The 17472-nt window shown below is 41.8% G+C and overlaps 1 protein-coding gene across 10 annotated transcripts in view; it reads left to right on the top strand.

Moving 5' to 3' along the window:
* The first annotated feature begins 28 nt into the window (after positions 1-28).
* LOC118368142 (ral GTPase-activating protein subunit alpha-1-like) overlaps positions 29-17472 on the top strand; it is a 119857-nt gene continuing 102413 nt past the window's right edge. For all 10 annotated transcript variants that reach the window (XR_008092897.1, XM_052496687.1, XM_035751953.2 and 7 more), the window contains exons 1-4: positions 29-172; positions 15205-15315; positions 15448-15497; positions 16726-16783. Coding sequence is in view for 9 of the 10 variants with exons in the window: in XM_052496687.1 (XP_052352647.1) it covers positions 67-172; positions 15205-15315; positions 15448-15497; positions 16726-16783 (325 nt within the window). In the remaining variant the exon portion in view is untranslated. The remainder of the gene's footprint in view (positions 173-15204; positions 15316-15447; positions 15498-16725; positions 16784-17472) is intronic.

Genomic DNA, 17472 nt, shown 5'->3' with positions numbered 1-17472 from the left:
CTTTTGAAGAAGATTAACAGGGGCTTGCTGCCTCCTACACAGATTCGTTCGTCTCCTTCTTTCGGAATGTTCTCAAAAAAGCCTCATGGGGACGTCAAAAAATCAACACCGAAAGTGTTGGATCCCAAAAAAGATGTACTGACACGCCTAAAACACCTGCGGATCGTTATAGGTAAGTCGAAATTAGACATTTTGTCGGCTATCTTGCTGGGCTAGCTATAGCTTGATGCTACAGCTAAACCAAAGCTATCCTAGTTGAAGTGAGCTTGCGAATTGTATCTGTTTTTAGTGCGGAGTAGCTAGCTAACGTGCCTAATTGTTGCTACTCCATCACTATACAGATGTTGCTAGCCATTATAACATGTTTTGTGTAATTGAAATGCTTAAAATGAATTTGATGTGCTGGTTGCAAACTGATTGTATTCACAGTGGCTCAAACTGGTCCATATCTAGTTTATTATATTCTGCAAATAATTCGAGATTGCGAGATGTCAACCATGTTTTGATTTGGTAAGTGTTTCCGGGGTCCTTGGGACGTGCTTAACCTAAACCCCTACCGAACTTGAACCATATTACATTTCAACCTCAATGGGGTAGGGACGTCCCAAGGATGATATACCGTCCCATTTGTCAATATGTGTCTTAAGGGATTTATCTCTGTCTTGCCCCTTGCCTTCTGCACAATTTGTGGACTGAAGATGCAACATATACTAGAGCAAGATTTGAGATGTCAGGCAATTAGCTAATTGGAGGAGTTCATTAAGAACTGCCTGCAAAACGGAGTCTGTCTGGAGGATGGGATTGGGTCTGTAGGCGGCACTGGGTGGACCCTGTGAAAAAACAGAAGATGTAAACCAGGGCTTCCTTTGGGATTAGTCAGGAAAGTCAGTCCTAGAGAGAACAGAGTCCTACTGTTTCACCAAAGTGTCCTGAGTTTAAAGCCAAAAGCCCTCTTGTTGCTGCTCCATCTCATGAACCCATGTCCCCCATTGTGTTCAAGGCACATACCAAATTTCCTGTTTCCAATGTCCCCCAGTATAGCAACTGGTGTAGGAACGCAGACTGTCATCATCTCATTGTGCATATGTGCCAGTCAGTAGCTGATGGAGCATTTAAGACAACTAAAAAAACAACGGTCATCAGTGATGTTTAGATTGGAAAGCCGGAACTCTAGAAAGATGCCCGGGGGACTGTTCAAAACCAGATGGACCTTGTTTTTTTCTGAGTTCCCAGCTGTCTTGAACCCACTGTATGAAGTCTGATATTTCTAAGTTCTCAGTTGTTTTGGATGCGGCAAGAGGTTGGAGAGGTGTGTGTGTGTTACTGAGAAACAGCATAGCCACATACTGTGTAATAAAAATGTAATGTGTTTAAATGTAATGTGTTAAGCCTAGCATTTCGTCTTATTGGTTGTTGAAAAAATAATATAGGCTAATTCATTTAAAACTATAGGCTAATAATATAACTTTAGTTTAGCAAAAAATAGGCTAATTGTGAGTGTAAAACCTGATTTTATGGCGTTGCCTTAGCTAACTGTAGAAGCTACTTTTATTTCAAAAGTGCTGCACACATGGTGTACAACTAAAGTGGCTTCAGTTTGCCAGGGAGTAGGTTAGGAACTGCGCTCTGTGGAAATTGGATGGGTGTGCCCTGACCAGCTCACTCCATGGGGAATTTCAGGCCCAAGATAACAATCACACAATCATGTTGGGGATATAGGCTAGGCCTAGTAGGGAGTTGTGTGGCTGTGGTCCGGCACTGCCTGACCATAATGGCAGCTGAGCAATGGATGACAAGCTTCAGGCATGACGCCACACAGGATGTGTAACCTAAGCTCAGTCAGTGTTTCCCATGGCTTAATCAACATCCATGGCTCCTTTTTTAAAGAAAATCTTCAATGGAAAAACATAATCAAATGTATTCTTCACATACTTCGTAAACAACAGGCAGTTAAATGCTTACTTATGGGCCCTTCCCAACAATGCAGAGAGAAATAATAGAAAAGTAAAATGTGCAGTTGAAGTCAGAAATTGACGTACACTGTAGCCAAATACATTTAAACACAGTTTTTTTGACAATTCCTGATATTTAATCAGAGTAAAAAGTCCCTGTCTTATGTCAGTTAGGACACCACTTTATTTTAAGAATGTGAAATGTCAGAATAGAGCGAATTATTTCTTTCTTTCATCACATTCCCAGTGGGTCAGAAGTTTACATGCACTCAATTAGTATTTGGTAGTATTGCCTTTTCAATTGTTTAAGTCAAATGTTTTGGGTAGCCTTCCACAAGCTTTCTACAATAAGTTGTGAATTTTGGCCCATTCCTTCTGACAGAGCTGGTGTAACCGAGTCAGGTTTGTAGGCCTCCTTGCTCTCACACGCTTTTTCAGTTCTGCCCACAAATTTTCTATGGGATTGAGGTCAGGGCTTTGTGATGACCACTCCAATACTTTGACATTGTTGTCCTTAAGCCATTTTGCCACAACTTTGGAAGTATGATTGGGGTCATTGCCCATTTGGAAGACCCATTTGCAACCAAGCTTTTAAGTTCCTGACTGATGTCTTGAAATGTTGCTTCAATATATCCACATAATTTTCCCGCCTCATGATGCCATCTATTTTGTGAAGTGTACCAGTCCCTCCTGCAGCAAAGCAACCCCACAACATGATGCTGCCACCCCTGTGCTTCACGGTTGGGATGGTGTTCTTCAGCTTGCAAGCATCCCCCTTTTTTCTCCAAACATAACGATGGTCATTATGGCCAAACAGTTCTATTTTTGTTTCATCAGACCAAAGGACATTTCTCCAAAAGTAGAATCTTTGTCCCCGTGTGCAGTTGCAAACCGTAGTCTGGCTTATTTATGGTGGTTTTGGAGCAGTGGCTTCTTCCTTGTTGAGCAGCCTTTCAGGTTATGCCAATATAGGACTCGTTTTACTGTGGATATTAGAGGTCGACCGATTAATCGGAATGGCCAATTTAATTTGGGCCGATTTCAAGTTTTCATAACAATCGGAAATCGGTATTTTTGGATATGGCTGCCTCGTTCAGGGGCAGAATGACACATTTTTAACTTGTCAGCTCGGGGGATTCAATCTTGCAACCTTACAGTTAACTAGTCCAACGCTCTAACCACCTGCCTCTCATTGCACTCGACGAGGAGAGTGCCTGTTACGCGAATGCAGTAAGCCAAGGTAAGTTGCTAGCTAGCATTAAACATACCTTATAAAAATCAATCAATTAATCATAATCACTAGTTAACTACACATGGTTGATGATATTACTAGTTTATCTAGCATGTCCTGTGTTGCGTATAATCGATGCGGTGCGTATCGTTGCTCCAATGTGTACCTAACCATAAACATCAATGCCTTTCTTAAAATCAATACACAGAAGTATATATTTTTAAACCTGCATATTTAGCTAAAAGAAATCCAGGTTAGCAGGCAATATTAACAAGGTGAAATTGTCACTTCTCTTGCGTTCATTGCACACAGAGTCAGGGTATATGCAACAGTTTGGGCCGCCTGGCTCGTTGCGAACTAATTTGCCAGAATTTTACGTAATTATGACATAACATTGAAGGTTGTGCAATGGAATAGGAATATTTAGACTTCTGGATGCCACCCGTTAGATAAAATACGGAACGGTTCCGTATTTCACTGAAAGAATAAACGTCTTGTTTTCGAGATGATAGTTTCCGGATTCGACCAATGACCTAAGGCTCGTATTTCTGTGTGTTATCATGTTATAACTAAGTCTATGATTTGAGTCTGACTGAGCGATGGTAGGCACCACCAGGCTCGTAAGCATTCATTCAAACAGCACTTTTGTGCGTTTGCCAGCAGCTGTTTATGACTTCAAGCCTATCAACTGGGGCGGCAGGGTAGCCTAGTGGTTAGAGCGTTGGACTAGTAACCGGAAGGTTGCAAGTTCAAACCCCCAAACTGACAAGGTACAAATCTGTCATTCTGCCCCTGAACAGGCAGTTAACCCACTGTTCCTAGGCCGTCATTCAAAATAAGAATTTGTTCTTAACCGACTTGCCTAGTAAAGGTAAAATAAAATAAAAAACTCCCGAGATTAGGATGGTGTAACCGATGTGAAATGGCTAGCTAGTTAGCGGGGTGCGCGCTAATAGCGTTTCAAACGTCACTCGCTCCGAGACTTGGAGGGGTTTTCACCTGTGGCTTTTGTGGAGCGATGGGTAACGCTGCTTCGAGGGTGGCTGTTGTCGTTGTGTACCTGGTTCGAGCCCAGGAAGGAGCGAGGTTAGGGAAGGAAGCTATACTGTTACACTGGCAATACTAAAGTGCCTATAAGAACATCCAATAGTCAAAGGTTAATGAAATACAAATTGTATAGAGAGAAATAGTCCTATAATTCCTACAATAACTACAACCTAAAACTTCTTAACTGGGAATATTGAAGACTCATGTTAAAAGGAACCTCCAGCTTTCATATGTTCTCCTGTTCTGAGCAAAGGAACTTAAATGTTAGCTTTTTTATGTGGCACATATTGCACTTTTACTTCTCCAACACTGTTTTTCCATTATTTAAACCAAATTGAACATGTTTCATTATTTATTTGAGACTAAATAGATTTTTATTTATGTATTATATTAAGTTAAAATAATCGTGTTCATTCAGTATTGTTGTAATTGTCATTATTACAAATATATATAAATAAAAAAATCATTGATTAATTGGTATCAGCTTTTTTTGGTCTTTCAATAATCGGTATCGGCGTTGAAAAATCATAGCCGGTCGACCTATAGTAATGACGCAGAGCTACACAGAACAAAAGCAGAAAAATACAAAGCGCACACTTCCAACAGCTAACCAAGTTCAAGTCGAACAGTCCTTTGAAAGAGTAAGAACATTTCAGCGAGACAAGTCAAAGGCAAAATCCATTGACGCAAAGATAATGAAATTCATTGCCCTTAACAATCAACCGTTCTCTGTTGTGGATGATGTTGGCTTTCACCAACTGGTTCGAGCACCTCGAGCTCCGGTACACACTACCAAGTCGGTGCTATTTTTCAAATGTTGCCCTGCCAGAGTTACATGGTATTGTTGAAACGCACATCTATGAGCTACTTGCTATGGATGTCACTGCTATTAGCTTCAGGATTGACATTTGGACCAGCGCTGTCCGCCCCATGAGCATGCTGATTCTGACAACACAGTGGGTCGACAAAGATTTCGTACTGAGGAAAGCTGTATTGCTCAAGAATGTGCTGTTCTCATACCGCTGCTTCCATTTCAATGGCATTTGAGAACATGTTTGAAACATGAACACACTAGCTAGCTCCATTCGAACAACTGACTGAGAAATAATCTGAACTGCGTCTGCAGCAGACGTGACGCCCTCTGTCATGGCATTGAAACGCCAAGATGGAATTGGACGCAGCGACAGTGCACACCGGGGAAGAGAGGCCACGGACAGACAGAGCTGAAACTCCACTGCTTGACGTGTATGATAAAATCCTGGTTGAGACTGAGCAAATTGATAAAGAACCAGCACAGCAATTAAGTGAAAGAAATAGGTTTTGATTATGTTTCACTGGTAATGGGGACATACGTAAATGCCAATAAAATAACTTTGGTCATTTGTGTGTGTGTAACTATTTAACCGTATAAGAATGCTTAAAATGTTTATTATCGGTATTGTTTTTTTTGGCAAGGAAAATATCGGTTATCAGCATCAGCCAAAAATGTCGTTTCGGTGCATCCCTAGTTTTAACCATGTTTTGAAGCTACGTGGTGTTTGTACATTTTTCTTTTTACATTTTTCTTTTGGAACAAGCTTATATTTTGGGTTCTGATAGGGTATGATTGTTGAACTAACCTCATAAGTTATATTCTTGAAGAATCACGGGGTACATATTAGGCATGCACGGGAGAGGACAAGTGCCCGTATTAGGACCTGCTCCGCTTCCTGTTTGAGGCAGGGTCATACTCTAGGGATGTTGTAGAGCATGAACCTGCAGGAGCGAGTCACGGCTTTGTTTGTCGAGAACAACAGGGTCTTGTCCCGGGTCATGTCAAGGTTCTTTGCACTGGGGGACACTGTGGAGTCAACCGTGATGGAGAGGTATTTGAGCGGGCAGACCTTCCCCGGGAGGAAGAGCAGCTCCGTTTTGTTGAGCTTGAGATGGTGAGCCGACATCCAAGCTAAGATATCTGCCAGGCACGCAGAGATGCGTGTCGCCATCTGGGTGTTAGACAGGGGGGAGGAGGAAGATGACAACAATGTTAAGCTTGAGTGGACAAGTGACAGTGACGTCATGGAATTCAAATGGGGAGAGGGAGAAAAGAGAATCTCCACTTAGGAGAAATGAGTAGCCATGTGCCACTACTGCAATGGCTCTCTCACTAGGAGAGAATATGGATAACTGAGTTTCATAATATTCTTTGTAACTCTTTCTAAGGTGGCTAAGTGGCTGCTGCAATTTATGGAACATGCCAAAACTTAGGAGATAACATTTGATTGCGAATTCAAATACGTTTTCCCTAAATCAATGCTTCTGATAAATCAAGCTCCAGAACCAGCCATAGAACCAGCTGGCTAATCATTTGAATACAGTATAGTAAAAAAGAAAAACCCAGCAACAACAGTTAACATTAGCTAGCTAGATAAAGTTAGCAGTATTGCAAGCTAGCTAGATAAAATTAACATGCTAGCTAGCTAGCTACACTGACAGCTGTCAGTACCCTATTTGTTGATTTTTATCAACTCCGTGGAAATTCCCACACCCAATTCGTGAACATGTTTAAGTAGCCTTCGTCATTCTTCATAGGTGGAACCTAAAGATGCATTTCCTCTCAAGGACAGGAAATTACATTGAAATAGTATTGACAACTTTAAATGCCCCATGACACCAATGCCATACCATGTCAAAAGAACCAACTCATACAGGCAATGTGTATGGTTGGACCCAGTCAGTGTTACCAATCACAGTAGTGTGATCATGTGCTGTAGACAAAGACTTGGCAGAATTCAGTGTTGTTGACTACAGTCTTCATGTAAACATGACCAGAGAGAGGGCCAGCCTCTCCACACACTAAGGTTGCTTCCCAAATGTCACCCTATTCTCTATGTAGCACACTACTTTTGGCCAAAGATTTGGTTTAAAAAGTAGGGCCAGTTTCCCAGTATTTTTTTCCATAGCAAAAATGAAAACACAAAGCAGACTAGGGCTGATCCCATTTAGTCGACTGGTCAATAGGCTGTTGGTCGACCAAATTTCTTTCTGTTAATGCATTCAATATATTATTATTATTATGAGTCGTGTACTGTTCTGATTGTTGGAGTGGACGTGTTGTTTGCAGAGCTCACCAACCAAAGTTTTGGTTTATATCATTCCAATTCATGAGTTTTGTCAATTTATTAATGGTCTTTTCTTCAGTAAGGACACACACCTGATTTAGCATATAAATGTAGGCTACCTGACCTGTGTGCAAATGTACCCCTATAAATGTGTCCATTTGGGGACCTCTGGTACTATTTCTGATTGTCTTATATCACCACCAGTAATGAGTTTTGAGCTTAAAGCTTAAAAAAAAAAGAAATAAAGATTACAAATATCACATCAAACAGCAAGTAAACAGTCTGTTTTTAGAATCCATTGGGAATGACAATAGTTACTCAATGTATTTTGCAATTATTTCCAACTATCTCCCTTTTGATAACCAGTCGGTATGAAAGGGAAACATGTAATGTTCTAACCCAGTGGAAACGTCATAAAATACCTGATTTAATTCTTATCTCTTGCACAAATAGCCTACAGTTGTGTCTGTCCCGAGGGCCCAGAATATTGTTGTTGCAAGTTTGCTAGCTGGAGCTTCGAGACAGATACAGTTGATAAGTCGATACAATGTTTCAAGTTTGTTGCAGACCGCCATGCGTAGCCAATTGGATTTCTCAGGTATTTTTTTATCAGGGTATTTTTGACCTTGCAGGCCGCAATTTTTTGTTGGCATTATGTAGGATGTTTTTACATAGTTGACAATAGGATTTACTTTTAGATTTGTATAATTGTATGTTTAGATTGAATTCAGATTAACCACATGACAATGATTTTGAGTTACAAAGCCTATTATAAATGAAATATAACCGTTGCACAAAAATGTGCATATGAAAATCATAACTGATATGCAGATCGGTAGAAATGGTAAGATATAAATTGGCACTCCAAATGGAAAAGGGTGCCGACGCCTAGTGTACTTCAGGAGTGTAACGGCAGGATCTGAGAAGGTCTGCAGCAGTGGGAGGAGGAGGGCTGGGAACAGGTGTTTTTCTTCTAGTTTGGCTATCTTAAACTATGGCTTCCTCTTGAGTCATTTGTGTGTCTTAATTATTGAATCAAACCATGTGCATAAAGTGTCAGACATGCTCAGTACATATAGTTTATTTTATTAAAACACAGGGTGTGTCTATATATGGAAAAATACACTCTTTACAATTTCGGTTTTCGCCAGACATTATTGGACCCGTGTCGTCCGAAAAGTTATACTTTGTATTACTAATCTGTCCATAAAACATTCCTCCAAGAGTCTTGATGATCATCCAGGTGTTTTTTGGCAAACTTGACTCAAATCTTTGGATGAGATGGGTCCCATTAAGTCTGGCGAAAACCAAACACTGCATTCCACGGTAAGAACCTCATACCAACGGTCAAGCATGGTGGTGGTAGTGTGATGGTTTGGGGATGCTTTGCTGCCTCAGGATCTGGACAACTTGTCTTAATAGAGGGAACCATGTATTTAGCTCTTTATCAAAGAATTCTACAGGAGAATGTCAGGCCATCCGTCTGTAAGCTGAAGTGCAGCTGGGTGATGCAGCAAGACAATGATCCAAAACACACAATCAAGCCTACATGAAAATGATTAAAAAGCAACAAATTTGAAGTTTTAAAATGGCCTAGTCAAAGTCCTAATTGAGATGTGGCAGGACTTGAAATAAGCCGGTCATGCTTAAAAACCCGCAAATGTTGCAGAGTTAAAGCAGTTCTGCATGCAAGAGTGAACCAAATTCCTCCACAGCGATGTGAGAGGCTGGAAGCATCAACAACTACAGGAAGCATTTAGTGGCAGTCATTACAGCTGAAGGTGGCACAACCAGTTATGTGTAAGGGGGCAGTTATTTTTCACACAGGGGAATTAGGATTTGCATAAATAAAATAGTATACATTATACATCCCTTTATCTAATATTAGGTTTTGGTTGAAGATCTGATAACATTCTGTATCAAAAGCATGTAAAAATAGAGAAAATCAGAAAGGGGGCAAATACTTTTTCACGGCACTGTATAGGGTGCCATTTCAGATGCATGCTGCCTCTTTCTGAATAAGAGACTCTTGTGTTCTATTTTTGAACTGCAATACTGCTGCTTGGCTTGCTGCTATCTCAGCAGAGCAAGTCAACAAGAACATGCCCCCATTCCCCAAGCTAAGCCATTGTTTAGGACAGAGCAGTTCCGGGCTGGCCCTCAACTGGGCAAACTGAGGAAGCTGGATGTGTGTGTGTGTACTGTTTGGCAGATATTAATATTACCTGTTGACAAGTGTAGTTCTTCAGCCAAGCCATGTCAAAATTAGTTCGGATTAGTTGGTACCTTTGGCCCCAAAATAGTTTTCTTCATGTTGGATTTGTCACGTGCTGAGCTGAGAGGGCGTTGCAGTGATGCAGATGGACTGTCATTGAGAGGAGAGTTTTGTTAAGGAGAAATATTTGAGCTTTGTGTAATGGTACAGGACAATTCAACAGTAACAGAATGATGCTGAGACTCAGATTGTTCACTTGAAAATGCATGTCAAACAAAAAAACTGATTGCACTTGAAGAACAGTGCAGATCAGATGCAAGGTTTGGGAACAGAATGACGCACAAACAGCACAAACCGTTATTCTGTTACCAAACTTTGCATCTAAATGTGTTGTTGTAAAAAATGTCTATGGAAATTGTTCAAAGTAGTCATTGTGCATGGAGTTGTATTGCTTGTTTAACTTTGTAGTCATTGTTTTTTAGTTTGTTCACTTTAAAATGTATGCCAATCTGAGTCTCAGAATTGTTTCTTGGCTGCAGTTGACTGAGTCTCTTCCGTCAGTTATTTGAGATATGCTCCATAGCACCGAGAGGTCAGAGAAGTATGTGTGCCTGTGTTTGTGTGTGGCACCAGTGAGAGAGAGTTTCCAACATGGGTCCGCCTGAGGCCAAGTATTTGTTTAGTGATTCAGACAAGAGAAAGAAATAACTGTTGGAAGTATCTTACTTTGCTCTTCCTGTCTCTCCCATGACTGCCATCTCTCCTCTCTGGCTCTGTTCAGGATTACAGGAGTAGACTAAATGATGTCACAGGGGATTTAAAAGCCTCTTCCCTGAGATTCTACAGGCTTCAGGGAGACTGGACAAGATAGGAAGACATGCATGCTTCCATGTGCCTGTCTTTTCCTGTTCTGTTTTCCCTCTGGCAGGCTTCTCAACACTATCCTGGCGGTGTCCTTCACAAGACCCTCCCAGGCTGATTCGTGTGTTAATGAATATGGTGGGCTCTGGGCAGTGTTACCCCTCTGATTTCTTCCAGTAGCCGTGGCAAAGGTAGCATAAGGGGGACGCCGAGATTTCTTTTGCTCTTTTAAACCACGAGAGTTGATATCAGTGCCCCTGTGGAAATCGAATTAGCATAATAAGAAAATCCCTATATAAATCTGTCTGTTTTAGAGGCGGCTACAAGCTCCGCTCCGTGTGTGCACGGGTGGAGTCGTTTTCTGGGGGGCAGTAGACTCTTTTCGTTGCATTCCATGCAGAGAGAAAGTCCACCTTGTGTAGTATATAACCGCTAGGGGCTTGGGAGCCAGAGTAGCTGACCAAGTATGAGGGGCCGAGGCACTCTTTTTGACTCTAGTTAGTGACATTTGAACTTCCGATCCGGTGTGATGCCTGTTTACAAATACTAGCTAGCTAGCTACTTGTTAGCCTAGTCTGGTGTTATGTGCTTTACAACACTCCTTTTTCGCCACAGGAGCAGATGCAAGCATGTCTCTTTTTGAATTTCAATTACTGTAAAATGGGCAGAAATCTCCAGGGATTTTGGGGATCATTTGAATTATCCATTTTGTGTGGATAACATTATTGGATCCCAGCTTCGGCAAACTCAGGCAGGGAGGACTACAACTACAAGGGCTCTTCTCAAATGGTCCTGACGGCAGTCTGCGACGCAAGATACCACTTCATCACAGTGGGCGCATATGGTCGGGAGGGAGATGCGGGAATCTTCTCACAAAGCAAGTTTGGCTCCCAACTCATTGTAGGCCAGCTGCCACTACAAAGGCCAGAATGCTTGTTGGGGACCCAAACACTGAGCCTGTATGTCTTCGTGGGATACAAGGCGTTCCATCTCAGGGTAAACCTGATGGAACCATATCTGGGTAAGATACGCTAAATACATGTGACTATATACATAGGATGTGAAAATTATATCAATATAGGCATTGAAATGATATGCATAAAAGTGAACAGGCATCTTAGTAAGAGAATAGTTTATGTCCAAAGCATATGCTACACAGTTGTTACAGTACATATTTCATAACCTTCATGTTCCTGTTCAATGCTAATGGAAATGCTTATTTTATTCAAAGGTTCTTCTGGCCTTGATGACACCAAGAAGATCTACAACTACCTCCACTCAAGCCACAAGAATTTCAGAGAACTGCTTTGGGATCCTTGCTGCAAGATGTTGACGTTGCCCCAGAGACCATTGTGAAGGCCAGCATGGCTCTGCACAATTAGCTTTGGACCACATTCACTAATCATTGACTACACAGTCATCACTCCACAACCACTGGGGACCTGCGTACAGGAGAGTGGAGACAGTTTCCTGGACCCAAGAAACATGTAAACATTGGAGTGTGCTTTGGAAAACATGTCCACACATACGTTTCTTTCGATGTCTGTTTATGACGTGATCCTACACGCTTGGTTTTGCTGTTTGGATTTGGCTGTTTTTCTCACAATAAAGTACCACCATGACAATCACTTCATCCTTGTTTTAGTTTTTCATATTTTTTGGAGGCTAGACCCTTAAGACATTTACCTGACCTTGTGTCATGTGTATTGGCCTTTCATCTAAGACTTTCCTGCTATTCCAGCTCTAGACAATAGACCCTCAAGACATTAACATCATCTACATAACAAGGTTGTACATGGTCATGTAGTGGTCTTTCAGTGGAGTCCGCCCTGCTATGGTACATGGGTGAGTGTCCAGCTGTAGACAATAAAGACACCCCCCCCCCCAAGACATTAACCTCATCTACATAGCTCATGTACAAAGAAGTACAAGTTTACTTAGTGACTGATGGATTGAAAACAGTAATAACCAGGCAAATACATTTATATATATTTACTATCACAAGAGGAAAATAGTGATATGTAATACACAGGTGAAAAGTGATGAAAGGGGAAATAAGAGAAAAGACGCAAAGTAACCACCAGTAACATGCAAATGAGGAAATAAGTCAATATATAAAAATAAAAAAACTGAATAATAAATAAAGCACATAACAGTTTCTGGGGAGCGGACGGAGCAGACACATCATGTCCCTGAGAAAAGGGGTTATCAGAAGGATTAGACACAATCCATCGTACGTACCTACACCATGACGCCGTAGACGGCCTTTTGTGCCGTTTCTGTAACTCCATTTCTTTAAGTCATCCATCTGCTGTCTTCCTCTTCAGGCCATTGGACCTGGGCGGGGAGATGGGGCGGAGGTTGATGGAGTTGCAGGGCAGAGGGCAATGGCGCACCTGGATGGTGCATTGGGTGTTGGTGAGAAGGGCCTGGGCGTTGGGGAAAGGGAGGAGATGAATCAATGGACCCTCAGGGCTCTGCTCTGTCTCTGAGTTGTCCCAAACACCCCTACCTTCCAAAATCTACACGCAGATGGCAAAAATACATTAGAATACAATGCATGCAATCATAAAACATCTCCATGGGCTCCTTTTGAGTTAAAATGTTTACCCAAAATAACTGAATTCATGAACATCTCAATTTAATTAGCACACACACAACACTGTCTATTTTCAGATGTTTGAACTAGCCCTGCTAATAATTATAATTTGACAACACTGGCACGGAATATTCCCCAGTCACAATTTCTTCCAGCCAGAAAAGAGCTGATTTCACATGTTCTAACGAGGTCTACGAAACATAAGATCACAAACACACACAATGACGAAGACACCAATATGACAGATACGGTGTGTACATCTGAGAATGTTTCACGTTAACACAAAGCCAATCCAGTTGTCAGACAGTCAGTGGGGGACACACCCTAGTGGCAGCCCCACTCCTAGTCTCCTCACCCTTTTCAGATTGCGAACACACTGGTCCCGAATCTTTCTTCATGTTTCTTTGATATCAGTATCCCTGTTCAAATTTCGTGAGTTCTCCCTCCAGCTGTTGTTCTTTTTGCGTGCTTGTCGGAATACGACCTCATTGAAGGGTTGTAGAGGTTCTCGTGTTCTCACCAGCTTGCACAGGCACTCCTCAAAACTGCCCCTCAGTCCATGCAAGGAATGACATGTCGGTCTCAAAAAACTGCTTTGAGTTTAGCACGTGTACCTGTAAAAAAAAAAAAATATGGAAGTAGTATAGAGCCTGGAAAAAGGGGTTAAATATGGGTAAACAAAATGGTATAATTTCCTGATCTTTCTTAAAAACTAACTTCCTTTTGATATATTTTGTGACTTTTTTTCTGTGTATGAATCTGTTATTCAATGTGTTTCTATGGGCTAAGTCAGCCTGCAGGTCAGCCTGCAGGCGCCCGGCTCGCCACAAGGAGTTCCTAGAGCGCGATGAGCCAAGTAAAGAACCCCCGGCCAAACCCTCCCCTAAACCGGACGACGCTGGGCCAATTGTGTGCCGCCCTATGGGACTCCCGATCACAGCCGGTTGTTATGCAGACTGGGATCGAAGCCGGGTCTGTAGTGACGCCTCTACCACTGTAGATGCAGTGCCTTTAGAACAAAAATATAAACACAACATGCAACAATTGCAAAGATGTTACTGCATTATAGTTCATGTAAGGAAGTCAGTCAATTGAAATAAATTAATTAGACCCTAGTCTATGGATTTCACATCACTGGGAATACTGATATGCATCTGTTGGTCACAGATACCTTATAAAAAAGGTTGGGGTGTGGACCAGAACCAGTTAGTGTCTGGTGTGACCACCATTTGCCTTATGCTGCATGACACATGTCCTTCGCATAGAGGGATAAGGCTGTTGATTGTGGCCTGTGGAATGATGTCACACTCCTCTTCAATGGCTGTGCGAAGTTGCGGCAACTGTAATACTTTTCATACTCGTCGATCTAGAGCATGCTCATGTGTGACGTCTGGAAAGTATGCAGGCCATGTAAAGTGTTGGTCCCATTTTTCATGAGCTGAAGTAAAAGATACCAGAAATGGACTGATTTCCTTCTATTAACTGTAACTCAGTCAAATCTTTGAAATTGTTGATTTTATAATTTTGTTCAGTATACCATGGAAATTGTTGCAACACAATTCCAGGCAGCCTTTGCTCATGCACCCATACGTTTACCAGTCAAATTGCCAGAGTTAGAGCTTCCAAGCCCATTCTATTCATTCTATTTCTATGAATAGCCCCTCCAGGCTATTCATAGTAGCTCTTTGGTGAATGATAACAGGTGGGGAAATGACTGTGAATGAGCAGTGACTGAGTCTTTGAAGTTCAATAAAACCTCCAGGCTTTACTGTAGCTTTCGTGTGACCTGACCAGGAAAACCTCCTGGCCCCTAGTCATTTTAAGTGTAGTTGAAATCCAGGGCATTCAAAGCCTGTATGACATTGATTATTCTTCTCAGATAGCAGCCTTAACTCTGAATCATTATGTCTGCTTGTTTGCATTGCTGTGTGGTTTAACAGTACATCTTTCTCCTCTCTCCTCTTTCTCTCTTTCTCTCTTTCTTTCTTTCTTTCTTTCTTTCTTTCTTTCTTTCTTTCTTTCTTTCTTTCTTTCTTTCTTTCTTTCTTTCTTTCTTAATTTCTTTCTTTCTTTCTCGATCTCTTCTCCTCTCTTCTCTCCTCCTATCTTTCTTTCTTTTCTTTCTTCTTTCTTTTCTTTCTTTCCTTTCCTTTCTTTCTTTCTTGTTTTCTTTCTTTTCTTTCTTTCTTTCTCTGCAGAAAATGCAGAGTCGGGGGACCTGAAGCATTTCTTTGACCAGTACTACTCTCACATCTACTATGTGTTCTTTGAGAACTTTGTTATCATTGAAGTCAGTCTCAAACAGAAAGGTGAGAATAAAAGTTTGAAAATAGTCTGGTTGGTTGACATGAATGTTATTTTACAGGATGTTTTACAGTCGCTAGTCATGGTGACACTGGTTTTGTTTCAGACACTTCCTCACGTTCTCTTTTCTTTTGTAGGTCACAAATCACAAAGGGAAGAACTTGACTCCATTCTTTTCATATTCGAGGTAAGACAGTTACTTCTGCAATATTGAGGAGTTGTTTTAAATGAGTGTCCCAATTATTTTGAGAGGGATGGATTCTGAATGCGTAGAAAGCAGAATGGAGTAGGTGTAACAGAGAGTTGGCCTAACCCCCCCCCCAGCAGGTTAATGTGTAGGCTACTGTAAATCAGAAAGTGGAGGGCTTCTTTCTGTGTTTGCTTGACACACACACACACACACACACACACATACATACATACATACATACATACATACATACATACATACATACATACATACATACATACATACATACATACATACATACATACATACATACATACATACATACATACATACACACATACATACACACCCACACACATACATACATACATACACATACATACATACATACATACATACATACACACACACACACACATACACACACACATACATACACACACGCACACACACACATGCATACACACACACACACACACACACACACACACACACACACACACACACACACACACACACACACACACACACACACACACACACACACACACACACACACACACACACACACAGGATCAAAATGATCCTGCCAACATGCACACACACATACTGTAGGCATTGTCTTGTTTTGTGTCATATTTATAGACCTAGACAGTGAGCTGAAAGGCAGGTTTATGGTCACACAAAAAAATGGGTGTCTGTTTGCCAAACAGCTAGTGGCCTTTTACCAGTTCACATGGGTGTGAATGAGTCATGTGGCATTACATCTTCATAGTCTCCTTACAGGTAGGACCCAGTCCTCCTGCTGCAGTTGACCTCACATCTGAGGCCAGTGATACTTAAAGAGTTTCCCTGAGAGAACTGCCTTTCCTCTCCATGTGTGTCAGACGAGGTGACCGGGATTAAGTAGTTGCAGGTGTTGAAATGTGTGAGATTAGTCATACTAGTCTCACTAGTCTTCCTTTCAAAGATTTCCCTGGAAAGGTGTCTTCACCTCACCTGTCCCTTGTTGTCTCATGGTCTTCTTCGTATGGAGTCAGAGACGTCTACCGCTTGGCTGATGATATAGCTCATCCACAACAGAGAGGCTAGGCCACTGACATTCTTTGGACAATTGACATTATATTCTCCAATGAAGATGGATTCATTTGTTTCAACCCAGTAGTAATACTGACACTGGCTTTCATACCACTCCTAACTGTTGTATTCTATGTTCTGTTAACAGAAAATTCTGCAACTCCTACCAGAGCGAATACAAGGACGATGGCAGTTCCACAGCATAGGTACATTTGTACTAGGCCTTTGTACATGTTGTGTTGCCATTGAGTGTGGACATCTTCATCAGATGAGTGGGAATGTGTGTGTTTTGCTCTAGATCAGGGATGGGCAAACATTTTATGTGGGTGAACGCATCATTTTTGAAGCTCCCCTCTTGACAGTTGATAGTTACTTTCCTGCAATTCTACACATTTTGCCGTGAGGTTTAGATGACATTTTGCCAGTTGCCCATCCCTTCTCAAGACTTTACCTCATGATCAGACAGTTGGTCCCATCATGTGTTTGAAAAGCAGGTTAAGCCAGTTAAGTGTGTATCAGGCCCTTACCAATGTCTGTATTAGTACTGACTGTAGCCACATGATTTGTAACATGCATTTGGAGTGAGAGTGAAGCATATTAGTGCACTGCCCTCTCCTCACCCCTCCACTAGGTGGTCTCTCCTTTTCCACTGCCCTCTCCTCACCCCTCCACTAGGTGGTCTCTCCTTTTCCACTGCCCTCTCCTCACCCCTCCACTAGGTGGTCTCTCCTTTTCCACTGCCCTCTCCTCACCCCTCCACTAGGTGGTCTCTCCTTTTCCACTGCCCTCTCCTCACCCCTCCACTAGGTGGTCTCTCCTTTTCCACTGCCCTCTCCTCACCCCTCCACTAGGTGGTCTCTCCTTTTCCACTGCCCTCTCCTCACCCCTCCACTAG

Source organism: Oncorhynchus keta, chromosome 35, assembly GCF_023373465.1.
Source record: "Oncorhynchus keta strain PuntledgeMale-10-30-2019 chromosome 35, Oket_V2, whole genome shotgun sequence".
NCBI classification, from domain to species: domain Eukaryota; kingdom Metazoa; phylum Chordata; class Actinopteri; order Salmoniformes; family Salmonidae; genus Oncorhynchus; species Oncorhynchus keta.
Note: the sequence above shows the minus strand (reverse complement) of the source record. Positions and strands in the feature narration are given on the sequence as shown.